Source organism: Chelon labrosus (genome assembly GCF_963514085.1).
Source record: "Chelon labrosus genome assembly, chromosome: 1".
Lineage (NCBI taxonomy): Eukaryota > Metazoa > Chordata > Actinopteri > Mugiliformes > Mugilidae > Chelon > Chelon labrosus.
Window position 1 is genome coordinate 11541932 of NC_140337.1, and position 27746 is coordinate 11569677.

Below are 27746 nucleotides of genomic sequence, written 5' to 3' on the forward strand. Positions count from 1 at the left end.
CCATAGCTTGAATTCAGCGTGAAGCTCGCAGACAGGTTTCTCTCAACAAAAACAAAACAGACAAGTTTGCCAGACAAGAAGACACACCCAGTGCCTATGTGAAGCTCACACTTCAGTGAAACTTAAGAGTGGAAACAGACAAACAGCAAGTGGAACCTAAATGAGGGGGAGAAATGGCTTATGATATTAAATATCAGACAGTGGGCCGTTCAACTGCATGTTTTTTGTGTGATGCAACCTGGTGGAGCTAGTCAGAAAATCATTACAGTACAGTTTCTTTGGTGCAACCTCTCATTTTATACAGCTTCCTACTTGAAGACGACAATTTGCCATGAGTAAGAAACCCGGAAATGGTGCGACGTGAGAGGGGAGGAGAGAGAGAGACAGAGACAGAGAGAGAGAGAGAGACAGAGAGACAGAGAGAGTAATCCACTCGGCACACTGGATGGTCCACATCCAATACGCAGGCTGCCATCTGATCTCATCTTCCTCATTTAGGAATATCGATCCGTTTCGACCAATTCTTCTTTCCCGAGGAAACTGTGCGCTCGGCTCTTCTGCAGCATCTCCTCCACCGGAACGCGGACGATCAGCGCTTTTTTTAATTTTTTATTTACCGGATAAGATGGTAACAACGCAACAAACACCACTGAAGTTCATTCATCGGCTGTGACTGGTCATCTCCAGATCGGGCCGAGAAAGAAAAAAAAAAAAACACGAAAGGGAATATAAATTGTGCGAGAAAGCGTCCGAGAAGAACAAAATGAGCCAGGCTGCCGATGTGGAGCGGTAAAACCCCGAGAAGATTTTAGTTTTCTTTCCGTCGGGCTGCTTTTCACCTCCAGACTGAGTTAGAATAAACATAGAGCGCAGGGATGACAGTGAAGCTGGACTTCGAGGAGTGCTTGAAGGACTCTCCACGCTTCAGGTAAGAGTTTCACCTGTACCTTATTACTCATGGGGATGTAGCCAATGAAAAAAAGGGTTGCTCAACTGTGATCTCTAGCAGCAAAACACATTGTTATGGGTTTAAAACAAACGATTAAAGGTCAATTTCAATCAAATAATATAATACTATTTTCATTTAGTTTAAAGAGTTGCTAAGAATCAATGATTGATGGAGTCAAAGGTCAAGCCATGTCACTGCTGGGGTCAGTAGGCCTATAAGAGATGAGATACAGGGCTGTGATCACTGATCTGAGGTCTGCCGGTCTGCTTTTTTAATGTGTCACTGAAACACAGGAAACTAATATTAGCTGTGGAAACTCAATGTTGGCATTAAACATCCTCCGTAGCAGAATGTCAGTATCAAATTATATTAGTGGTTGGGTTCCAAACATGGATTTGTGCCTCTTCCTGACTTCCATCCAAAACTTTCTTGGCGCTATCCTTGTGGGAAGTTACTTCCCAGCCTCATTTATATCCATTACTAAGCTGCCTGCGTAGCTCTACTGCTCGTCAGCACCACACTTAACTTATTTATTCTTTCAACATCAGCATCTGGTGTAATCTAAAGGGAAGTGTCAGTATGTTAGTTTTGCAAGTGCCTCAAGAGAGAGATTGGTAGCACTTGGGTGTGCCTTGACAGGTTTTTGGCACCTCGCCTGACTCAGACAGCAACTGGTGTCGTCTCGTCCAGCTTATTGGGCTTGTTTCAGTCCTGAGTCTTCCAATTCATGTGGGCAGCAGCTCGAAAGTTTGACTTCGGTGAGGTCTCGTGTCAGGCCGGGAGCAGAAGAAGGAAGGAAAAAGCTCCTGCTATCAAACACGTCGGCCGAACAAACATGCAGGGAAAGTGACTTAAAACAATAAAAAGGGCACTAAATCTCCACTGACGGCTTGGCACCACTAATGAAATGTGCTACCTCCTGTTGCTAGGTTACAGCAGGGTGGGAGGGCAACAGGAAGTGAAGCGAGATGTGCTGAGGTGATCAACAGGAGACAGGAAGTGTGTGTTTTGTGGGCAGAACCGCGGCGGAAACTCAGCTTTAGTGCTGCCTTTATTTGCTTTCTTACTCTCTGTCTTGCATGCAGGGAGACGTGAAAAGGATGTGCCTCTCAACTGAAGGAACCTTTCAGCCTCTCTCCTTTCATCTCATCCTTTCCTGTCTTTTCTCCTTAGTTGACTTGTCATTTGGTTGTATTTCAAGAGGACATGAGCTCTGGCTTTGATGCAAACCTCCCCGCACTAACAAACAGTCACTGTCTATCCAAGCCGTCCTCTCTTCTCTTTCCACTCAGACTCGCCTCTTGTTTCTTCCCCTGCCTCTCTCTGTGTCTCTGTACTGTTGGTGGAAGGCAGCGGAAACCACATGGTTGAGCTGCTGGTGAGAGAAGAGAGACGACAGGCAGAAAGAGATACTAACTGTCACGGCAAAGGCCAAAAAGACCAGCCATGGCTTTCTGAAGGGCTTTTTGTGCACACGTGCGAGAGACGTTCACTGGGGCCAGATCCTGTGCTCAAAAGCTTAAATTAGATAAACGATGACTTCGCAGCTGACGAGGCCTGCAGTATATTCAGTGACTAAAGTGTCCTTTAACTCACAGGAATGAGTTTCTAAAAATACCTCATGGTCGGTGACAGTGAGTGTAAAAAGATGCACAGGGCAACAAAAAACAATCAGAATTTTAATAGATTATTCTTGGAAAATCAATTAAAATAACAATAGAGACTTAAAGTTGAAGAGTCTGCATTTATACTGAAGCAGGAAAAAGACTAATAATACTTAATTGTTAATAAGTCTACGAAAGGGGTTTAATTCAGACTGGATTTTGACACTTTGAATACGTTTCGATGCATCTGTTAAAATTTCAGGTTGTACGATGAGCACTGAGGATTTCAAATAAATCTGCTCGTAATTGTTTTTATTTTATTTTATTTCCATCCTCATCTAGGTCAAGTTTTAATTAAGTTATCTCTCTCTCTCTACACGTATATATAGATCAGCATCTGATGTAATCTAAAAGGAAGTGCCAGTATGTTGGTTTTGCAAGAGATAGAGAGAGAGAGAGAGAGAGATTGGCAGAACTTGGGTATATATATATATATATATATATTTAAACCATGACAGGCCATATAAATAAGTTGTTTTTTGATAGACTGATAGACGCTACATAATTGCCTAAATTTCTAATTTTAAAACTTCCACAGAACCCTATAATATTACATTAATTATAATACACAGCAGCAAAATGGAGAATTGTGTTAGATGAGATACGTACTGAGACATTTTAGCTGTAAAATGTTGTATCCATCCAAAGAAGGGAAGGTGAATAAATGATAAATGACCTAAACAATTAAAATGATCTACTATATCTATAATATTGCAGTCACATATTTGCATTTTTCACCGCTAAAATCATCCCTTACATTAATAAATGTGTTATTATAAGGTCATTTTGTTTAAAGACTGTTTGTTTGTGTGTCCTTTTCAGAGCCGACATCGAAGAAGTCCAGAACGATGTGAGCGAACTTGAGACGCGGCTGGAGAAGGTATGCACGTACACCTACGGACACTTTTAAAATACCACACTGAGTCACTTTTACAAAATGTCCCCTCCGCTGCACACCGACAAACAACCAACCAAACAAACACGCAGCCTGGACACTCACTCTTCATGTGAAGCGGCAGGTTGACGTCGGTGGTTGAGATAGTTTCCACCTGACAGCAGGAAGTAGCTGCAGGTGCTGCTTCCCCATCATATTGTCCTGCTGCAGCGAGAACTACACTTTGTTCTGCTTCGATGCGATATTACCGTATTCCGCTTTGTGTGTTTGTGTTCATACATGGCACGGTTTCAGATCTATTCATCAGGGCGACAGAATCGTCACATGCTGCGTTTCTGTTCCCTGATGATACCAACTGAGCATGAATCAAAACGTTACTATGCTGTTTATGACTGCGAGTTCCCAGGATTGGGAACTCTGCAGTCATAAACAGCATAGTAATGTTTTGTCTCTGAAGCACCTGCTTCAGATTCATGTTTGGCACCAAGGAGATGTAGCGATTCAGAAAAACTGGACTAACTGGGTTAAAGAGCCTATGGTAACCTGTATCTGCTCTGTGCACTCGCCCTTGGGCAAACTCCTTACCAGACCTCTTACGTTACTGTCAAAGAGAGAAACAGAGAGAAACATTTCTCAGCTTGGATAGTTATTTCCCATGAGATCAGATCAAACAAGTAATCCAGTTTTTCAGTTCTGTTTCCTTTATACTTGCTATCATGCTGCAACATGTCTGATGTACAGACAGATAAATCATAAAAAGTGAAACTGCGCCGTGTGTGTGACACTACCTGCAAAGTCACAGAGAAGTAACCAAAAATATTTGCTCGGTTCTCGCCCCTTCTAATTTAAACTAGCCTCAGCCAAGTCCTTCACTCAAATAAAACTAACAGCACAATGTGACCTTTGTGACGTCGGGACACAAGGACATTTTGACACGTGACTGTAGAGAAAGCACGTTTGTATTAAACTATTGAGCGTCCCAGTGAGCCGCAACAATCATCCATCATTCACAAAGCGGGACCTCCTCTGAAAGGAATGCGGCCATCAATAATAATTAGGTGCTTTCACTTCTGTGACGAGTCACAGTGCGTGGCATGAAGTCATGTCAGCAAGCACAACTCATGAACTCTGACCTTTCCCAAAATTTCCAGTTATACCACAATAAGGCGCCGATCATATGGAGTTCATTCTTAAACAAAACCACAAGTGAGACCGTGAGGCAGCAGCATGTCCACTACCAGGACAGTAAAACTGAGACAGCTAAATGGAACTCAGCCGCCACCTGTACGCCTCGTAATGTGACATTTTGTCTTTGTATATGTTTGAAATATTAAAACAACCTGTGACACAGCAATAATAATTGGCCATTTTATTTGGAAAAAGGTGAACGTGTAGTTTCTTCTTTCTAAAGTCACTCAGTTTGAACTTGAGAACTCGCTAACACAGTCCAGAGGAAAGGTCTAATCAGTGGGTGGAAATACCTGTGTGGGTGGTGGCTGGTTGTGGGCCTGAATGTTTCCTAAGGTGAAGTTCTATCAGGCTTTTTATTTTTAATTACACCTGTTACTGTTTACATAAAGTTCAAAGCAAGTTATAATTACAGGTGTAATGTGAAAGGGGGTGGCTATATTCAACAAAAATTAATTATACACTACAACTAGCTAGCTAGCCTACTTAGAGGCTAGCACCTGTAAGGCTAAATATTTCTCTCAGGTGCTGGTGGAGACCAAAACAGAGCTCAGTAAAGAATGACTATCCAGCTTATGTAAGTTACAGGGCCGATACTCCATGTAAATCTGTCTGTGTAAATACGCAACCGTAAGCTAACATCTCTATAGCAACTGTATGAGCTTAAGAATGATGTTTTTTTTACAGCTTGTTGACTGGACAAAGTTCATTGGAAACTGTATTTTAAAAATCTTAAAAATATAATCGCCTCAGCACAGAAATAAACAAAAAAGATTGTTGTGTTTATTTGAGTCAAACTTAAACTACTATTACAGTAACCATAATAACGAATTGTTTGCTGATGTCCGGACAGTAAGAAGCAGGATGTTAAATTCAACATTAAAAGTAATTATGTTAATTTACGTCCGTCTAAATGACTGACTTATCATTGTGTTGTTGCTCTAATGTCCTGAAATAACTTCCTTTTTTGTTTAATGATTCATACCTATTGTGCCATCCATCGAGTATTCAGAGTGGATCTGACTGTGTTGTTTCATGATTGCTTCACGCAGCTCGTCAAACAATGCCAGGCCATGCTGGACGCAGGCAGGGTCTACTGCCAGACCAGCAAGAGCTTCGTTCACGGCCTCCGGGAGCTGGGCAACCAATGCTCTAGGGACAAGATGATGGAGGTGAGAAGGACACACCTACATACCAGTCATCAGGGAGTTATTTATACACTAGTGTTATCTCCTGTGTTATTTTCCACTCAGACTGTGCTTTCATTCTGAATATTTGTTCTCAGCTGGATTATTCAGTTTAAACATTGAATGCAACTGAACCAGAGGTCACAAACGTCTAAATAGAGATGGTGGTTGTAAGTTGGAGGTGGGGGATAAAAACATTAAATTGCACGATTTAATTTTAGATGTCTGTCTTGCAGGATTGCCTGGACAAATTTTCTAAAAAGCTGTCCATCATCTTGGAGGCACAGGGGGTGAGTGTGTCTGTTTTTTGTTTTGTTTTTTTGTCACCTTGTGGCCTCTGACTTCTCCATTCTTTGTGACGTTTATCAGCTGCAGTATGCGGTCAAACAAGGCTGTTGCACTCTGGTGAGCACATTTTGAAAATACATAGTTATGTATGCTCACTGTGGAAATTTGTCTCTGTCTTCTTATAGGAAGTGATTGAGACCACACAGAAGGCGGTTAAGACAAAGCTGCAGAACTTTGTGAAAGAGTGAGTTTTTGGCAACCTTCCCTGTTTGTTTAATCTAATCCTTTTGGTTTTGGAGCCTCTCTCCCACCAGCAACGGTGGTGGTCACACTCCTTCTCCGGACTTAGTTCCCTGTGTGTGTGTACTTACATTAGCATTAGCTTAAGATCCTACATTCTCCTTTGATTGATGAGATAAAAAAAAAAATTGAAAAGAGTGTTGAGCTGAATTTTTAGCCAATGACACATTTTGAATGTGGTCACTGGCCTGCACCTTTGTTGAGATTATTATCAAGAGCTAGTACAATTATCTTTGAGTAAGCTTTATTTAATTTAAACAGCATGATCCCACACAAAAAATACGCAACATAACTCCGTTTATTCTAAGTTAGGATAATTAATTCATGTTCCAGCTAAATACTTTATGTCTACTGACATAAAAAACATAGAAATGTTTGACACACTTTTGAATCTAGTCAGAGTCTGCACTTTTTTAAACAGAAATGCACAAAAATACTATCCTATTTTCTTCAGGCAAGTGTTATTTAACAGAATTATTTAAGAAAACACATAAATACTACTATACTAAATACTGAAAAAATTAGCGGGAGACTTGTAAAGTTGCAAAAGTCTTCAAGTAAAGGGGAATGGATATCCTTGAGTTAACAATATCTATGTTTGCTGGTCAGCTAAGATGTGTTTTGCTAAGCTAAGCTAACTGACAAAATAAACGTATTTGTTATCATGTTTTGGTAAATAGTGGCACATTTTGAACATTGTCACTGGTCTGCACTTTTATTTTTGATCTCTGTAGAATAAATGAATCTAACTTAGCCTAGCTTAGCATAAAGACAGGAAATGGGGCAAACTGCAAACCTGGCTATATAAAGAAAAAAATCTTCACCACTCTACCGCTAGCGTTATTAATTAAAATAATACTTCATTAAAGTTTAGCTTTTTGATCTAAAACAAAGATTATCAGGTGATCTGTACTTTCCTCAACGTCTAATTTTATTAACTAAATGTCAAGTTAAGGTGAAATATTCACAGAATAGGGAATATCAAACCACATGTTTGCCTTTTCTTCCTGTCCTCCAGAGATGTTCGTCGGTTCAAGGATGTGCGAAAAGAGTTTGAGCGCAGCAGCGAAACCCTGGAGGGGGCGCTTGCAAGGAACGCTCAAGCTCCAAGACAGAAGCAACACGAAGTGGAGGAGGCGAGTAACGCTCTGCTCAATGCACGCAAGACCTTTCGGTCTGAGGCCTTGGATTACGTTCTGGAGGTGAGAAAAGATGCTCGAAGTAATAAAGTAGTCACAGTTTTCATTCATTTACTTGGGTTTCTGAGTTATACTCTTCATGTAAACAACTAACAGTCAGCAAGGTACCAACAACAGCCTGGATAAAATACACAACAGCACATCTGATTATAGTTTTGAATGATAACAGGTTTGCCTCAGCACTTCACTCCAGACTTGTGGTTGTGGCTGGGGCTGAGCTGGTCAGCGAGTTTTCTTGGTCATGGAAATATAAACTTTCTTTTTAACCACGGCTTCCTTTTGTTTCAGATTAACGTGATTGAGGCCAAGAAGAAGACAGACATTCTGATGGCAGTGAGTTCAATCTGACCTATTTTTTGTTGTTGTTTTTTGTAATTTTAAAAAAGAAAACAACCTTCAGTCTAAATCCTTTCTCATCCTTCTTGTCAGATGTTGTCGCTAATGGAGGCCCAAGCGCAATTCTTCCAACAAGGCCATCAGTCTCTGTCAGAACTGGAAGAATACCGAACAAAACTGAATCAAGAGGTAATTGCTTCCTTGTTGCATATCCATTTTGGCTGCTTTGAAGGTTATTTAAGGTGTCAGGATGGACTTCTGTAATTGAAACTGGTTCTTGGCAAATGAAACTGAGGCGCTTAACCTGACAGAAACGTCTGTTACTTGCTTATGAGTAAGAAAGTCAGCTGTAGTCAGCTAAAGGATGTTGCTAGGTGGAGCTTTAGTCTCTTTGTCAGATGTGTCGTAATTAACAATGATAATTATCTGGATGGTATTCTCTGTAGAAAATGATCCATTAGCAGGAGAGTTGGAAAGTTAGCTTAGCAACAGACTGGAAGTAAAGGGAAAGAGCTACCCTTATTTCTGTCCAAAGTTAAAAAAATGAAATAAATCAGTGGTCTAATCTTAAATTTATCAAGATTATTTCATAATAAATCCAGGAAAGTGAGCACTGGGATAGTAGCTCATCTCCAGATTAAACCCAAAGGCATCATGGTCATGTTAGCAGAAGAGTTGTAAAGTTAGCTTAGCTCAGCAAAAGACTGGAAGTAAAGGGAAAGAGACAGTTTTGTCCAGAGTTGACAAATGGAACTATTATTACTATTTAGTAAAATTTCTGAAGAAGAAGAATTGCTGACCATCTATTTATTACTTAGGACAAGCGAGCAGTTTCCTGTCTTTATGCTGCGTTAGGCTAACTGCTACACACAGATGAGAGGATATCAGCATATTTTCCAAAATAAACTTTTCTTCTTGACAGGGTTAGGTCTGAGTTCAAGGATTTGTAACTTTTTAAACCAACTTGGAAGAAGCAACACTGTGATCTGGCCGACTCGGTTATCCATGTGCAAAGAATAGGGCCTCGATTGCTTCATAGTTTGTATCTGCTGCTTTGCTAACACCATACTATTGTGCATTTCCAAACCTGGAGCTTGAATGTGACAAAGACACAGGACTGTGTCTCTTTCTTTTCTCTCTCATGAACCTTATTTCTGGCTGCATGCATCCTCTACTTTCTACCAATTATCTAAATGAGGCCATCAGTTTTTTTTATATGAAAAAATCTTGGCAATATCGCCGCCCCGTGTACTGCAGCTCAACAGTAAAGTTTTATCAACTTTACTGTTGCCGTGAAAGCAAGAAATAGATTTTGGCGCAAGATATTGTTAAGAAAAGATGAATGAAACAATGTTGTGTGTACTATAGGCCTCGTGGTGTTCTCAGTGAAAAACTGCATCTAACCAGGTCTTGGCATCTTTCTGGGGTGGGGCAGAGGAGTCACAAGATGACATCACATTTTCATCGTGACAGGAAAAAGAGAGCAACAACAGGAAATATTTCACATGTCCATGTCTCTCTCTCTCTCTCTCTCTCTCTGTGTTCCTGCTCTGTGACTGGGGAAACTATAGAAGATTTTTTGCACTGTAAACCCTGAGCATTTGCGGTAGTTGCATTTTTTCGTTCCAAGAATTTAAATACGGGAAACAAACACTGAAAACCAGATCCAGCCACAACAAGGCTCTTTCTCCATCAACGGGAAATGATAGGAACGAGAATAAGCAGAGAAATGGAAAGACTCAGGATTAATGCACTAAACAGATTCCCTACAAGAGAAACAACCCGTGTTGTTCTTTGATGTGGCTATATCCGGCTGTATGAAGAAGTTGAACACTTCCTAATTCCTGCTTCCAGAAAAGCCTGCGGGAAAGATAACCCACCTCGAACCTGTTGACTTGTCTGCATTCCTCTTCCTCACAGAGGAAACATGTCAGAGAGGAAAGGGAAACGTTGTCTTTTAGTACATCAAGCAGAACATACAAGACTGACAGATGGAAAAACAGTCAGCTATAACCAGGTCTTGGCATCTTTCGTTATGATTTGTTACTCGTTCCACACCAACCTGAATAACCATACAAACTGATGAAACTAAAGCTTTTTTTTTAAGTCCCCGTGAAATCAAATTCAGTGTTCTGTTATATTATTGAATTATTTGTCACGTTTATACAAATTTAGCATGCAGTGAAGCAAGTTTTCTCAAACTTGCTTCACTCCCTCCCTCTGCTTTCATATCCTTAACCTCTCAGCTCAAGCATGTATGGGCGGTCCGTGCTTAGGCCGTTGGAGTTGACCAGTCAGAGCAGAATGGACATTTGGGAAGTCTCACTAGCTCTGCTTTTACAGGAAACATGATTATGCTGAAGTCACCAAAAAGTCACGTCACGATGACTGTAGGTTCCGTAGGGCACCAAGCTCATAGTTGGTCGCCTGCTGGTGTCAGGCCACTGCTGAGCATCTGTTTTTCTGTCCGAGCACCACTGGCACTAACCTGACCCCTGTCACAGGCTTTTCAGCCAATTCCGCATGTCGCAAAAGTCAACTAAACGTCTTCTAAGCCACCTAGCCGTTAGCCGCTCTTCCAGCTTTTAAACGAACACAGACTACTGCCACCTGCTGGTCTGGAGTGTGACGTAAAACGTGTGTGGCAGTTGGTTGTAGATTTTGTTGTGTTTTTAGAGTGCAACAGTTTGGTCCAGACAGAGGAGAACATGTGGCAACGTCACAGTCAGCCTTTGCTGTTGGTTGTTCTTTAATGATGATAAAGGGTGCTGGTTAGAGACGCAGCTTTGGTACCTTTCCGTCCGTGACTAACTGCTCCCCCAGCACTGCTCCGGTGGCAGCCCGCTGATCTGAGTGCACACACTACTGAATGGACGGGTTCAATCCAGAAAAAGAATTTCCCTGTGACGGATAAACACAGAGAAAAGTATTACTGTATTGCGTCAGTTTGTTGCATCCTGCAAAAACTGAATTTGGACAAAGAGCAGTAGGAGAATGGAATAATGGTAACCAGTATTTATTTCTGATTTGTTTCTGTTATGACAGCACACCCAGTTCCAGTTAGACTCTGCCAGGGAGAAGAGGGACATGGAGCAAAGACACGCAGCGATCAAGAAAAAGGTAATACAGACACGAGGTTGCAAAAATTCTCAACATATAGGTTCAGTTTTACACATAAAACACATGTTTAGGTGCTGGGACTACTATTTGTACGTAGTAAGACGACATCTCTGTTTGCGATGCCCTGATGCTACTGCTACAAGCCACAATGACACCTACAGGAATAGGCATTGCACCAGATAGTCAATACTGCAACTTCAACAAAAGCCTCCTACACAGTCAGTACAGTGACACAATGTGTATCTCTTAAATATTTCAAGGACGTGTCCTACGATGACTCCATTATGGATTTCAATGCCGACGCAGCTAATGGGATTGCAATGGAGGGCTACCTCTATAAGAGAGCCAGCAACGCTTTCAAGACCTGGAGCAGGTACAAGTTTCACCACAGAATGAAAGTCAAAAGACTGAGATGTATTAAACTGTGAAGTGTCCACCATTTGTATTTTCCTAATCAGTTTTCTCCCCCCTCCTTCCCCAGACGCTGGTTTTCAATTCAGAAAAATCAGCTGGTGTATCAAAAGAAATTCAAGGTAAACCCTGAATAAATGTCAGAATTTCTCAGAAGAAACAGGAGCTCGATGAAAACGCGCTACTGTGCAAACGCTACACTGAACTGAGCCGTCTAACCTGCATGTCTGCGTGTCTTTTTCAGGACCAGCCCACGGTTGTGGTGGAGGACCTGCGTCTCTGCACAGTCAAGCCCAGCGCTGAAAACGAGAGGCGATTCTGCTTTGAGGTGGTTTCTCCATCAAAGTGAGTTCGACTCCTTGCGTACGTGCGTGCGTATGTGAATTCGGTCGATGGTGATGAGTTTTTAGACTCAGAGAGGCTGTAGTTGTGAAAATGCGGCCGTGTAAGTTTCTCATGTGCTGAGAAGAGATAACCACGTGTGTGTGTGTTTGTGTGTGTGTGTGTTTGTGTGTAGGTGCTGCTTGTTGCAGGCGGACTCAGAAAGGCAGCAGAAAGCTTGGATCACCGCCGTCCAAAACAGCATCGCCTCCGCCTTTCAGGAGCGTAGAGAGGACACACACAGCCCGGTGAGAACGCACACCTTCACACACACACACAAACACCAACACACACACGGTGACACACTGTTTCCGAGGCATGTCTGCAGTTTGTGGGATATCTGTGGGAGTTTAATCTGCAGAGATACAGAGGAATCTCTGCGCCTTTGCCCGTCTCCTGACTCATGCATTTTTTATGTTATCAGAGACAGCGCTGCAGCTCAGTGTCCACGAACAGCTTTGGAGGAGGAAATGTGGGCGGAGGATGCGCGGACCAGGAGAACGAGGGCTGCAAGGCTCTGGAGGAGGTCCAGGCGATCCCGGGGAACAGGCAGTGCTGCGACTGCGGAGAGCCCGGTCCAGACTGGGCCTCCATCAACCTGGGCATCACGCTGTGCATCGTCTGCTCGGGAATACACAGGTACGCAGGAGCACACAGCAGCATGCGCACACTCTGCCGGGAGCTTGAGCTTTAACTGTTTGCTTCTCTAACAGGAGCCTGGGAGTGCATTTCTCCAAAGTACGCTCCCTCACTCTCGACTCCTGGGAGCCCGAGCTCATTAAGGTAATTTAACTTTTTAACCACAGCAGCAGCTATCCAAACCTCATTATGGCCTTTTCTGTGTTAACAAAAAGTTTAAGTGAGACGAATGCTTCTGCCGGGCATTATGTAACAATTATCTTTAACTAAACCCTCTGGAGAAGGCCATTAGCACTGAAGCGAATTAAATTCTGTGTCTGTGCTTCCCTTAGTTGATGTGCGAATTAGGAAACACGGTAATCAACAGGATCTACGAGGCTCGGATTGATGAGATCACCATCAAGAAGCCTCATGCCTCCAGTCCCAGGTACAAACAGTCAATCAGTGCTGATTTTACTCACTTCCCACATGCAGAGAACGTTCCTCGTCACAGGAAAGGCTCCTCGGCCTGTTGAAACGGTTCTTCTGTAGCTTAGCAGAAGCTTTACGTTTATATAGATCAGTGTTGTTTCAGTTTGGCTCTGTAGATCGAACATTTACAACTGTTCTGCTGAAGTGCACCGCCAGCTGCACTGTGGGAAACATAGGAAGCAGCGTTTTTGGAGGTAGACACGTACGAGAGTTCAAATTCAGCTTATCTCTTCCTCTGCAGCTTCATTCTATCTATCTCTAATAGGGTTCCCCACTAAACTCTGTTTATTTGCTAAACGTTCAAATGAAGGACATTTGAGGTAGAGATGAGATTGCACTGATGTGGTTTTGTTGACACCGAAGTAACGTTCATGTTAAACAGAAAATAAATAAGGCCACAACTTATTTGCATATTTTACATGTTGGCCTATTTTTCAAGTCAAGTTTGGGCCTCCAGATACTACAATCCTGTGTTTGAAAAATAAGTGACACAGTGAATTAAATGCTTCCTGTGTGGTTGGCACATGTCCTCCTGGTGTTACATTAATGCCATTACATGACGGTGTAGCTCTGCCTGTGCACGCCATATTTTTACATTTGCCGAAGACGAACTCAGGCCTGAGTGTGAGCGGATCGGCTCCAGCAAACGAAGAGCTACGTGCGTTGAGGCGATCAGTGGTTCAGAGTTGAAAAGATACAGCCCCGAACGCCTTACAGACTCATTTATTAAGTGACTTCCTCTTCTCTCCTCTACTTGGTGCCGCAGCAGACAGGAAGTGACACAGGTACACGATACAGATGGTTAATGCCGTGACTAAAGTGTCGTCCGGAAACTTGTCTTGAGGCTGCATGCTCTGTGCAGCATGTGCTTCCAGTCTTGTCGTGTGTTTGCTTACATTACACGTTTGTTTGTGAGTCTAAAGGCTCGTGAAGTAATTCCATACCAAAGATAGGTGGCCTGAACAGACCTCTTTTTAACTGAATTTATTACTTCATTATGGGACACTCATTTCCTCATGTGATCTTGTCTCATAGCTGCAAGTAACTGAGATTATGTAAAGCCAGAAATGTACTGAGAAACACAGCCCTGCAAGTCGGCTTCTTGAGTTTTTACACCGTCTTTCCTCTGATCTTTCAGAGGAGACAAGGAGTCGTGGATTCGATCGAAGTACGTTGAGAAGAAGTTCATCCAAAAGCTGCCTGAGACAGGCAGGAACCCTCCTTTAAGGCGATCCAGCGCCAAGAGAAACCGGTCAGCCACGCAGACCACGGCGCGACCACCTCTCAAACCCAAACCCAACCGGGCCACTCTGCCTCGGCTCACAGGTAGGCCCAGAGAAACGAATCAGGATGTGGAAGTTTCATTAACTCAGCCGCTTTGTCGAGATAGCTGACTCCTGCTGAACAAAACAGAAACTCACACGGTGCGGATAGCTGACGATCATATGGCCTTGTCTGTTGACACTTTCTCTCTCCAGGGCTCAGCTCCAGCGACCTCTTCCAAAAGAACAATACAGGTTTCCACAAAGGTGAGACAAAACACACACAAGTAATATTAAAACTTTAAAAAACAAAGAGAAGCTAAACCTCTGCTCGCCTCAGATGAGGAAGAGGAAGAGGAGGATCTCAGCGGCCTCCACCCAGGAGCGCTGCTGTACCGCTCAGCAGCACTGCAGAAGTTCCCCGTCATGGCCGACGCGCTGGCCCACGGGGCTGACGTCAACTGGATCAACGTGGCCGAGGAGTCCAGCACGCCGCTGATACAGGCCGTCTCAGTGGTGAGGACACGTTGCACGAGCTACTGCTGTTATGTAAATGTTGACCCTCGTGGAGTCACACTAAACTATTCAACACGAAAGTTTCACAACACATTAATGTAACCAAGTGGATAAACCACTGGTATAACTGTGATAAATGGTGTAAGAACACACTCAGCCCAGTGCAGTTTCCATTCAACACATCACGGCAGCGATGAGGCTCATAGTTTTCTTCCGTTCGACCAGAATGCCCTGGCAGCCTGCGAGTTCCTGCTGCAGAACGGCGCCAACGTCAACCAGGCGGACAGCAACGGGCGAGGACCGCTGCACCACGCCACCATCCTGGGCCACACAGGGTAGGGCTAACTCCCACACACACACACACTGTCACACGTACGTCATGAAAGCTGTGTCACATCTCAAACACTTTCTTTTTAACTAAACATCCAGACCCGGGTAAAAATGCTTGACGCGCGCAGGCTCAAATAAAACACGCTCAATCCTTGAAGGGTAGATTTGCTCAGAGTTGCTCAATGTAACTTTGCAGCAACGTTTCTCGTAAGCTGTCTTTGTGGTTGTTTATTTAGCAAACTGAGAGGAAGGAAAGCTGCACAGCTTATCAGTGAGTCAAGACCGAACCTGGGTTTAATCGCATCTGGCTCGTGTTAGGCTGCAGGCATCTGCTGTGCATGTTTGGAATTTGATGTCAGAGAAGAAAGTGATTTAGACGAATTCATCAAAACTGTAATGTCGGCTTTCCTGCAGACATTTTTTTTTACAAATGTTGAGTCAAACGTCCGTATTTGAGTGCAACGATTAAACTTCAGGCTTAAGGTAATTCTTTGATGCACTTTCTTATGTGGTCTCTTTGCCTCCCCAGGCTGGTTTGTCTCTTCTTGAAGCGAGGAGCTGACTACAACGCCAGAGACATAAACGAAAAAGACCCCATAACCATCGCTGTGGACAACGCCAACGCAGACATCGTCACCCTGTAAGTGCTCGGTCGACGGAAGCCGCGCCAAAGGGTTCAACTCCCGCAGCCCCTCTAACCGGTCCTCTTCTCTTTCAGGTTGCGAATCGCCAAAATGAACAAGGAGATGCGGGAGATGGACGGAGCGTTCGGCCAGCCAGGTCACTCAGGGGGTTCTGGGAAGGGACAGGGAGGGACGGGAGGCGGGCTGGGCCACCCCAGGAAGAGTCTCCAGGCTATAAAGAATCATATAAGCGGCTGGGCTTTGGGGGGGCAAAATGATTAGCGGGGGATATAAATTAGCATTCATTAGGAGGTCGTTAGGAAATCAGTGCGTAAGCTAAAATCAGGAAGGAGCTAGAACACAGGGTACGACAAGGCAAACACGTAATTGAAAACAGGTTTATAGTTGCTAAAGAAATCTCCTGTTGAAACAAATATTTGAAACATTACAAGTCCACATGCACTTTGAATAACAAATGCACATCGTCCTGCACTTTGTAAACCCCACAAAATGTCCAAACACCTTGTAAATAGAGAGTGCTACGTGTGGTTGTTTTCAGTGTTGTATAACTGAGCTTTATAATAGGACCTCTCTGGGGCCTATTTCTGTTTTGGATATTTTTAAATCCAGTCTTTGTTGCATTTTGTGATGTGTACAGGACTGTCTGTGTCATTCCAGTTATGTAAGCTACAATCAGCATCTGGGTTTGATTATTAAGGACAGTTTTCTCCTGCTATTCTGTGAATAGGGACTCAGTTTGTTGTATTTTATGTGCTTTTATTTATCAGAATTTATTCAGGTTGAGGTTCAAGAGCTCCGTGCTGTAGCCCTTGAGCTTAACAGTGGGTTGTGTTTGCGTTTTGTCACTTGGCTCTTTTTCAAGCTGCAAAGTCCATTCTTTCATGTCCTCCGGGCTTTTTGTTAGCGTCCTTTCTGGTGTCAATCGCGCCCGTTTTTTCCACCCATGAAGGAATGGAAACGTGTTTGTCTGCTTGAAACAACTGCTGGTCAGTATTTGACGTGCTCTGCTTTATCATTGTTTGTCTTTGTCGTGTGTGCACTCACGTGCCTTTGCCTTCTGCCCGCTGAGACGTCCGGCTGGTCTCAACTGCTTGCGCAGTGTGCCACCTACAGCAGACTAAGAGGTAAAGTGCATGTGCATGTGATTATGTGTGTTTGTTTGTTCAGTTGCATGCGTCTGGCTTTAGGGCTACAGCTCTAAATGTGTTCAGGAAATAGTTGGTGGAGATTAAAACTGGATGTTTCCGCTCTAAAATCATGTAGCTTCAGATGACAGAGGAAGAGAGGAAATTCTCAAAAGATGAAATACGAAGTATTAAGCGTCATAGGTTTTAAATGTTTTGTTAATACTTTGAGCTTCAGGGCTCATGTCTTCTTCTGTGGTCTCTTTCAGGTGATGAAACCTACCAAGATATTTTCAGAGACTTTTCTCACATGGCCTCAAACAACCCGGAGAAGCTCAAGCGCCGCAGTGCAGACCCCAAATCTTAACCAGCTGCTGTCTCCTCCACTCCCCGCCGAACCGTGCCACACCTTACGTTTCAACCCAACACACTTCCAAACACATATAGAAATGATTCATCTCACAGGCATGCACACACACACACAAACACACACTTACATACTGTCTCTGGCTACCCGCCACACGTTCAGTCACAGCTCAGCTGGTGTTGACTTCAGAGGCGATGAGCGCTCCAGACAGTGAATTCATTGTGCGAACACGTCAGAGCCGAACAATCAGTGTCCAAGTGGAAACACTGCAACTGCTTTATGAGACCAGCGTGAGGTGTCTTTATGTCTAGCAGAGGGTTACGGCATCAGTCTGCCAAGGTTTCCTAATTAAAACCAGTAATTTTCTTCTTTTTCTTTTTTCTTTTTTTTTTTTTTTTTAACCAAAAAGGGCTGTTGTTCTGTTCTTCTGCCATTTCTACTTGACTTTTTACATGAAAATGTTCGTTGGAAACGGACATAAATGTTTTTTTTTTAAGGTGTAATTTTATTCCAGCTGTCTTCCATCATGACGTTTGCAGATTTTTACATTTTACATAGACGGATCTTCGTGTCTATTTTGTCTAAACTATGTGAGGTACTTTAAATTTGTATTAAGATCAAATAAAACACAATACAAACTGATGTGCAGGTGTATTTAAGTGTTGCAGATGAAAGCGAATGTTTGGAAAGAGGAAATGATTAAAGGTCAACGTTTTCAATGAGCTGATTGCTTTAATGTCAAAACCTCAGCAGGGGGCGCCATCATCTCGTGATGGAGCACAGGAGACCTTCATGATGTCAAGACTGAAACAAAACTACTAAAAGAACAAAAACACGTGAAAACAAATCCATTTATAATCATGACAGAGTAGAAATATATGATTTGAACATGTCACAGCTTATAGGTAGACTGAGAGGTACGTTTGAGACTAGAGGGTCACATCTTTGATTATTAAAACATACAATCCCTGACAAATGTCTTGTCGCATAAGGACATAGTAACTTAAAATGGCATATAACTTTATTTCTAATCTTTCAATTATTACAGCTAATGGTTCATTTTAATGTCAAGGGCCTTCACATTAATAACTGGGTGCAAAATGAGACCGTGGTAAAGCCCATAACATCTGCTTTTGCGAGGACAAGTCTTGTCGTGTCTTTAAATGATTCGACCAATCAGATTAGAGCTTCACCTGTGACAAAAACTGCATCTGCCACATTCCCAGGTGTGTATAAAAAGAAACCCAGCACACCAGATCTTCATGTGCCAGAGATTCAACCAGATTCAACCACAGACCAAAGTGCTGATCATCAAGAGCCTGAAGACCAAGTCCGCTGCTGAGGCGGTGGACATCTTCAGTGTGTCCAAACGTCACGTGGAGGGGATGAGAAAAAGATCTGAAGAAGCTGGTGAAGTTCCTGACAGGCCCAGGTCAGGCAGACCCCGTAAGACAAATGTCCACTAGCCTTTTTTTCACCTGTAGGAGAGCCACATGAGAACAGTTTGTCAAATTCTCCATGGTCTCCATGGCCGAATAAGTGCTCACAGACCGGCATTAAACAGAAGACAACGACAAGATCATGTTGCATTTGCCAAGGCCCACAGCTTGCAGAAAGGATGGACAGTGGAGGAAGGTTGATTTTTCTGATGAATCATCTATTGAACTGCATCCCAGTCGCCACAAATACCGCAGAAGACCTGCTGGAACCCACATGGATCCAAGAGTCACCCAGAAAAAAGTCAAGTTTGGTGGTTACATCCAGTATGGGGGTGTGCGAGATCAGACCTGCAGTGTGGATGGCAACATCAAGAACCTGAAGTATCAAGAAAGTGTTGCTGTCCATTACATTCTAAACCATAAGAGAGGCCAAATACTTCAGCAGGATGGAGCTCCTCCTCAAACTTCAGCCTCCACATCAAAGTTCCTGAAAGCGAAGAAGGTCAAGGTGCTCCAGGATATGGACATTATTGAGCATGTCTGGGCTAAGATGAAGGAGGACTGCTTTGTTTGCCATTCCAGATGACTTCATCAATAAGTTACCTGAGTCATTGCCGAGACGTATGGATGCAGTCCTCCAAGCTCTTTTTCCAAGGCACCATGACTTTGTGTTCTTGATGTTATTGCAGCCTGTTTGTGTGTTCAAGGTAAAGTATAATTTCTACCGTACGTTGTCTGTGTATGCGACAAGACTTTTGTACAAGCAAAATCTGACCTTTCTGTCCTAATTAAATGAAAAAAAAATCAATAAATGACAAGATAATCTAGAGGCCTTTGCCTTTCATATATTTCTGATTCCAATTAATCAACTACAAGTCAAGTTATAATTTATTGTTCCTACAACTTTGATAAGCGACAAGACTTTTGTCAGGGACTGTATTTCTAATGAAGTTTTCCTTTTCCCCCTCTTGTCAACAAGTCCATACGTTCCACGGTTAAGTATTGACCAACCGCCTCTTGCACTGCAACAACACTGTAGTTAGTGTGTCAGTAACTAGCAGGTCAAAGTGACCCTGTTGTGCAAACATGGTGTTCATCCAGCTGCTCCCAAAGCCAAAAAGCCAGTCTGGGCTTATGGTTTACAAAAGTACAAAGTGCAAACAAACAATTAACTTAGCTGGGGGGAAAAAAATAAAAAGTGCAGTCATGTGTTCCTGCAGAGAAATGCAAACTACCGGAGGAAAGGGACGCACCTGAGGCTGAGCGTTGACACCAGCGGCTCTAAATAGGAACCTGTTTGTGCAGGTGATCTGCATTGTGTCGGATTTTTATCCACGTGCTGTATTTGCATACACGAGGTACGCAGTGGCAGGAAGAGAAGTCTGCATCAGTGGGTGTCATCAAATTGTAAAGCAAGTTAGGCTCCAGAGTTTGGACGATAAAACACAACGTCAGTCTGATTGCAGGTCGTGGTTCATGACCTGAGAGTATAGAGGGGCCCTAAATCAACATAAAGTTTCTATTATCCATTCATCGTGCATATTCTCCAGTAATCTTTTTAATTTTCGACTGAAGCTACTGGGAATACATTATGTATTGCTGACTTTCACTGGATCTGTGAAATATAATTTTGCCATGTGCACTTCAAGTTAAAAGGTATTATATATATATAAAATAAAATAGGGGCCTCACAGTGATTTGCTGGTGTCTATAGTGATAATTACATTAAACCATCAAGGTTTAAGAGAGCATAATTAAAGGTAAATCACGTACAAAATTTAAAAATTTAAATATGCTGGTCGTGTTTTACATACACAAACAACAGAAAATATAGATATTTTTCTGCTTATTAGTCAAGTATGTCAAGTTATATGTGCATCATGTCACATACGTGAATTGTAAATAAAATATTCATATAGAGTTTTAAGGCAGAAAGCACTGGCTCCAACGTTAAACTGGCCTTTCTGCTCCTACATCTTTCACAGGAAGCTTCTCAGCCTCTGAGGTATAACGCAGACGCGCAGCCATTTCTCGACGCGATTGTGCCTTCGAGAAGGTGCCGTCGATCCCAAAGAGCACTGACGCGGCTCTTAACAGACGCAGTCGTGAGGTTTATTGAGTCCGATTGCTTCGCCGGTCAGATCATTCCACTCCTCTGCGGTTCACGTCAGAGGACGAACAGTTCGTCTGCTCCAGCGTCAGAATTAAACTGTTCTCTTTGTCACGGGGGGAACGTCTCTGAGGCGGCGGTGGTTCCGTGCAGGAGAAGTAGCGAGGCAGCGTGGCCATGGTCAAGGTGCCCAGGACGACGAAAGAGCCGGCTACGATGAAGGAGGCGGTGTAGTTTCCCGTGATGTCCTTGAGCAACCCTTCAGACACAGAAAATATAACGACATATTAACAAAAAGCGCAAAGATGAAGAAAGTCAAACGTAAACGCTGGTTTACTGGTAAGAGATGATTATAAATGTGACTTTACACTAAATCTGTGTTTGTGCAGAATCATGTTTTTTTTCATAAAACAGGCTTTTGGGTAAAACAAGCTTTTGTAAAGTCAGTTAAAATTCTCAGATCTCCAGGTCATGATGTACTCATTCATTCATTCATTCATTCATTCATTCATTCATCTTCTGTAACCGCTTGTTCCTGTGAAGGGTCGCGGGGTCTGATGGAGCCTATCCCAGCTGTGATTGGGCGAGAGGCGGGGTACACCCTGGACAGGTCTCCAGTCTATCGCAGGGCTAACACAGAGAGACAGACAACCATTCACATTCACACTCACACCTACGGTCACCGATTAACCTAATGAGCATGTCTTTGGATGGTGGGAGGAAGCCGGAGTACCCGGAGAGAACCCACGCAGACACAGGGAGAACATGCAAACTCCACACAGAAAGGCCCAGTCGGCCCGTGGATTCGAACCCGGGACAATGATGTACTGTATATTTAAAAACTAATTTAAAACAAACAGACTTTTCTTGAAGACAGCCACTTACAATACAGTCTGTCCCCAAACCGTTTGACCCAATCACACCTGGAGTCTGGAGGTTCAGTCCAATAATGGATCATTAGAGAACCACTCACTGATTTAAAGTAACAGAAGTAAGATTCAGATCAGAACGACAACACGTGAAGTGAAAAAACAGTCCTAAATAACCCCTACGAAAACTGCTGAGTGTGTGTGTTCTGCAAGGATGTGTTTGATTTTTAAGTGTTAAACAACTTAAACACAGTATATCTCAAAGAAGTTAGTGAGCAAATGTGTAGAACTGTTTCTGTACGCTGTGTTTTCTGCCGAGAAAGAGGAGAACACAGCAGGAGGAGAACTGACGGACCCTTATTACTCCTCTTAATGTTTGACTACCGTTAGCCTCGATGTGTTAACTTGTAGCAACTGATTTAGGTCACTTTAGATAACATGTCAAAAGGAGCAATGACCCACATGTCTATAATCATACACTGCACAAGCAAATCTGTCAACTGAAGACACGCTGGTGTCATTTATATTTGATCAGCCTTGACCTTTCGCACTGACGGTGTTTGCCTCCCGACAGCCCTACCTGACAGAGGGGTTCCCAGCAGCCCTGCGCCGCTCTCGAGGAGCTGCAGCAGCCCGAGTCCCCCCATCACGCGCTCCACCCCAACGATCATCGGCACCACCGCAAACACCAGGGAGGTCAGGGCCCCGGAGCAGAAGCCGTAGAGGAGGCTGATCAACATCAGCGCAGTGTAGGAGCCCGACAGGGAGCTCACGGGCAGCAGCATGATGAAGACTCCCGCCAGAGCCGTCCACAAGCTCAGTAAATGGATCAGCCGGAAGCGGCCCAGGTCGGCGAACCAGCCCGACGCCACGCGGCCCAAGATGTCTGTGGCGCCCGCGGCCGACATGACAAAAGCAGACTGGTAGTCTGAGAAACCGACTTGGCGGCTGTGGGCCACCAGGTGGAAATACGGCACGAAGTAGCCGACGTTAAAAAGAGAGACGGCCAGAGTGTAGGTGAGGTAAGACCTCTCAAAGAGCAGCGACAGCTCCAGGTAGGAGGAGACGCGCCTCAGCACAGTAGCACAGGATGACCTGTCCTCTGAATCCACCTGGAAAACAGAGGAACATAATGAAATGGTGAGCTTCGTCTTCAGAGTCACAACCTCTCCAGAGCAGCATCTGAAAGATTTAGGACAGTTTTTAACAATTCCAACGCCGAACTCAAACGTTAGGCGAGACTTCTGTAATGCTCTCCCGCGTGGCTGTACCTTCTCCGGGGCTTTTGCGCGCCGCTTCGGGCGGATGAGCGCCCCGCAGGCCACGATGTTGAGGCTGAGGCCCCCTAGAATCAGCAAGGCCCCTCGCCAGGCGTACCGCTCCACCAGAAACTGGAAGAGCGGGTTAAAGGCAAAGGAAGAGAGGCCGATACCGGAGAAGCCCACACCCAAAGCGAGGGTGCGCCGCCGGGTGAAGTTAGCCATAACTGTGGCCACCATGGGGGTGAAGACCAGGCCCCAGCCCAAACCTGAGGAAGTAAAGTACGCTGTGAGAAAGTCAGTTGGATCACCTGCGGTTCACTAAACATGAGTGCCTCTGCACTTTATAACAATGGCCCATTAAAGAAGGAAGCTGCTGAGCCTGTTCTAACAAACCTCAATAATAAAGAAGCCACGAAAGTGAAGTAAAACAACAACGCAGCTGTTTTAGTCATAGCTGTACTCTGCGTTTCCTTGCCTGGCAGAACGTCTGAAAACGGCGCCGGGTTAAGTTTTAATAACAGGTGCAGTCTGGTCCAGGTCTTTTAGACATATCACCTGAGATTACACCCATAGTGAGGTAGAGGTGGACCAGACAGGTGGCCTGCGAGGCAAGTATGAGGCCGAGTCCGGCGAAAAGGCCGCCCGCCATCACCACCAGCCTGGCGTTGTAAGCGTTACACAGCGCAGCACCCAGTGGACCTGCAAAACAAACACACACACACAATCAATCTTCCTTTAATCTCCCTGTCGATCTCATTTTATTCCAACATTGTTGCACACATTATCAGTAAGACTTTAAATTTTGAGGGAAAAGAAATAAAATAAATACATAAATAAAGATTTTTTTCTAGAAATGGCGCGCTTCCTGTGTAGTGTGTTGATTTAAAAGGGAAAAAAAAGTGTTGAAACATTTAGTGGAAAAATGTTTTGCTGAGTCATCCAAGTAATTCACCACCCAGTGTTTCGTAAACGCGAAGATCTGCGGTTTGTTTTTTTTGTCTTGTTGTTATTATTTACTGTAACGTGTAACGAGGACACATCACAATTAATTTTACCTGCGTCATAACAAACAGCAGTTTTACATTTTAACATGCAATTAGTGACTCACTGAAGAACTGCTGTGCTGCCAGGCCGGTGGACGAGATCCAGGAGATGGCCTGAGCGCCCTCCTCGAAGTACTGGACGAACTCCACGAAGAAGATCCCCAAGCTCCGCATCAGGCCGAACACGAGGCTCGAGCTGACAAACATGGCACCGACCAGCACCCAGCCCCAGCCTCCATCCGGGCCCTCGGCTTCACGCCCCTGGCTCTCCGACTTAGACTTGGTGGGGTTTGTCATGTCAAAGGCAGACTGAGGAGGAGGGAGGGAGGGCAGGTGATTAAGGAAAGCACCAAGAACCTGAAAGTGTACGCCTCAGGAAACGCAAACAACGAAGAACAAGTTTCAGATCGCCTGAGTGGTTGTTGAAAGGTACAATGATTAACTTCCCACGAGCCAATAAATTCCCTGGTTGTGGCATTTGTGCGTGGCCCGGCTTCTTAATACGTTTGCCTTCACTTGGCAACAAGATAAAGGTGAGAGGTGGACTCCACCACACTCAATCATTCACCTGTCCATTACAAATATTTCTGCTTTGCCTGATACACAGAAGTATATTTAATTTGTCAGATGCTTGCTTGTCCACAACTTGTACCATCAGCTTTAATTATTTAAGATGTTATTCCTGCATCACAATGCAAACGCACACACACACACACACACACACACACGGCTATGAATGATTTACAAATCTTGAATGCACTCGTGCGCCGAGTGCTTCTTCTGACCACGTGGTCCCACGAACGAAGTGTGACTTCATAGTGTTTTTATACCGTTTCCTGCAATCGCGAAAATGTAAAAATATAAAGCTGTTTAAGTCAAAATGTAACAAATTAGATGAGAAATGACGCAAGAGACAACCCATGCAGTTTAAACGCAGGTTGAACATTATTTACCCGTACTAGACTCTGATAACAGTATTCAGCATCTGTTTGAATGTTTATAATTCAGTCCAGTTGTTATATTAAAATGGATTCTGCAGATATGTGCGATGTAAAACACAATTCAGAGGGAAATAAAGAACTATTTTTATAGTTGCTTACACTGCACTAAACTGCGAGAGCTTTCACTTCTCATTTCCCAGAACAAAAATATTCATTAGTCATTCACTACGCTGCGAGCAGTAACTAGCTGATCTCACGAAGCGTCTTCTTTCACCGCGTCAAGAAAAGGCTGCTGCAGGAAGCACCATCAGCAGACGGCGCCTTCAGCTACTGCAACGTTATGATCTGCTCTCACCAGAGTTTAGAGAAGGATATCCCACACGTTCAATGCTGAAAGTTAAAAAAAATGCACAGCTCCTTTCAATTTTTGGTATAGCAATTACATAAAGTTAGATGAATTTAGACAATTTGGTCAAACATTATGTTCCTCTACTGCTGCAACGGGTTAAAAAACAAAGCAACAAGCAGCAGAGTGACCTGATCCACTCCTGACCTAATGCCTCTCACTCACCAGCTGCAGGAATTACAGGAATTCTGCTGCCAGCTCACTCTCAAACACACACATGCACCGAAAGACTTGACGGAAAATGATGGGAAAAGATGGGAGACGGGAAAATTGGTGGTAAAAAAAGACCACCTGTGCAAATGCAGCTTTGGCTCAACTATTTCATTTTACACCGAGTACTTATTTGTTAGTTTAGAGTCCTGAAGTATATGTAATATAATGAACAAGATGGCTGAAACTAAACTGGAGAAGACAACATGAAAACAACAGGGACCCTATGAACAAGCATTAAAAAAAAAAAAAAAGATGTTGACCCACTATTTAAATTAGATAACCGATCAGGCATAACATTATGACCACCTTCCTAATATTGTCTAGGTCTGACTGTTGTTAGTGGGTTCCTTTGGGTCCTATGGGTTGAGGGTAGGGGCCTCGGTGGATCAGGATCCCACAGATTCTTGGGATCTAGTGAATTTGGAGGCCAGGTCAACACCTTGTGCGTTTTTTTTTTTTCTTGAGTTGTTCCTAAACAGTTTTTGTGTGTGTGTGTGTCTGTGTCAGGCTGCATCCTGCTGGGGATGGCTGCTGCCATCAAGGAGTGTCATTGCTATGGGGTAGTAGAGGGCTATCATGGCTGACCGGTGTATGCGTATAAGACGTCAAAAGGTCATTGGTTTCGTTCGTGTGACTCCTCCCGGTCAGTAACTAATTATTCCTACCTGTCGCTCAGAGATGATTTTGGGAAAAAAGGTGTATCAAGAAGTTCCTGAAATATTGGTCGCATTCACACGGCTGGGACATACTGTCTCAGGCCATGGTATAAACATAAATAAATAACAATATTCAGTCATATTTCAAGTCATAAACATGTGTTCAGCAGCACACACAAATGTCTGCAGACACCTGCTGCTGCGACCTATTCTCCACAAACACCTAATTAAACCAATGATTAATTAAGATCGCCTCAGTTTTCTTCTTTATTATTCAAATAAAAGTTCCAACTTTTAAGACAAGTTCCTGTTTAGGCTACTGTGTAACCAGGAACCCTTTTTTTATATATATCACGTGCCTGACGTAACTTCACACACACACACACACACTGCGCATGCGCACTGGGCTGTCAAACGCTGCCGTTGGACGTCTCGCAAGGAAATCGTCCTACAAGAAACAATACATGTAGGGGGAGTTTTATAATTATTTTTTTAATCTTTCAGATACATTTTAGAATATTTTGAAAGCCTTTTTTTTTTTTTTACAGCTGTTGCTAACGAGGCGTTTGTCCCAGCGGTGTGAGTGAGATTAAAAGAGCATTAACTGTGTAAGATTAACCGTTTCGTAGCGGACTGAATGATAAAGACCATTACCGTTTGTAGCGTTTCAACGGTTGGCAGCCTGATAAAAGCTCCGCTGTGTTTTTGCTCGCAACTCGACACTACTCACCTCACTACTCAGCTTCCTCCGGGGCAGCACATAGTCCACAGTCTTCAGGTTCGCTGGGCCGAACAACAGAGTCGCATGAAGCACCACTACACTATCACCGTGGACAACTTCAACAACATCTACAGTTGCGCCTTGCCGGCACGCATGCGCAGTCCTCGCCTCCTGTTTTGGCTCAGGAATCCTGCACTAATAACCAAAGTTCATTCAGTTTACATTTCAACTCACTTAACTGTTCACAAATACACGTTTTTCTGCATCTTTCTGATTAAAACTCTTTACATACTCTTGATTTAAGTTTTCAAAGAAGATTATTATACTTTTACCAGCTGATTTTTGAAGAAAGTGCAGTCTTTAATGATTTTTGTACAGAATAGATTTTTGCACAGTAGTCCATTTCCTCTTGATCATCTCATTTTTATAATATTGCTAAGCTATTCCTATTATTACTGTACAGCTTGAGGTCAAAGGTCAACAGCAGGAGCCATGTGCTTAAACCCCTCCAGTTCGATTGCTTTAAAGTCCACCGCAGTGTTTGCTCTATAGGAAAAGGACAACGTTTCTATTAAAAATAAAATTTACATACGAGTATGACCTCTTGTCAGTATGTGTCTTTCTTCTGAAACACTCTGTCAACCTTCATCAGTCCCTGTTTGTTTCTAATCCATCATTAATCGATGCCTTCAAGCTCTTGGGTTGAGTTGAACCTGCAGTAGGGAAAGTTTCCAGCTACTTGGATTTAGCATTTCTGCAGACATCTGGAAATGTACAGTAAGTCGTGATGTTAAACATGTAACATTAAGGCTTTT

General features: G+C 43.5%; 2 protein-coding genes across 3 annotated transcripts; one reads left to right on the forward strand and one right to left on the reverse strand.

The window, feature by feature from the left end:
* acap1 (ArfGAP with coiled-coil, ankyrin repeat and PH domains 1) lies at positions 1 to 20843 on the forward strand. The gene is made up of 23 exons (XM_084545365.1): positions 1 to 928; positions 3436 to 3493; positions 5749 to 5868; positions 6120 to 6173; positions 6357 to 6415; positions 7490 to 7673; positions 7959 to 8003; positions 8100 to 8195; positions 11052 to 11126; positions 11387 to 11499; positions 11608 to 11659; positions 11782 to 11882; positions 12055 to 12166; positions 12343 to 12557; positions 12632 to 12701; positions 12890 to 12984; positions 14167 to 14354; positions 14507 to 14557; positions 14631 to 14806; positions 15032 to 15141; positions 15666 to 15776; positions 15855 to 15916; positions 17174 to 20843. Exons 1-23 carry the CDS (start codon positions 876 to 878, stop codon positions 17269 to 17271), a joined length of 2298 nt encoding a protein of 765 aa, XP_084401491.1. The 5' UTR covers positions 1 to 875; the 3' UTR covers positions 17272 to 20843.
* Positions 18105 to 27301, reverse strand: slc16a13 (solute carrier family 16 member 13). 2 transcript variants are annotated; one of them, XM_084545378.1, is made up of 7 exons: positions 26941 to 27301; positions 25165 to 25325; positions 24060 to 24303; positions 23507 to 23650; positions 22961 to 23217; positions 22270 to 22801; positions 18105 to 21079 (listed from the first exon to the last, which is right to left on the reverse strand). In XM_084545378.1, exons 3-7 carry the CDS (start codon positions 24289 to 24291, stop codon positions 20853 to 20855), a joined length of 1392 nt encoding a protein of 463 aa, XP_084401504.1. In that variant the 5' UTR covers positions 24292 to 24303; positions 25165 to 25325; positions 26941 to 27301; the 3' UTR covers positions 18105 to 20852. The 2 variants fall into 2 exon arrangements, with proteins under 2 accessions (XP_084401504.1, XP_084401503.1); XM_084545377.1 differs by lacking the exon at positions 25165 to 25325.
* Between the last annotated feature and the right edge of the window lie 445 nt (positions 27302 to 27746).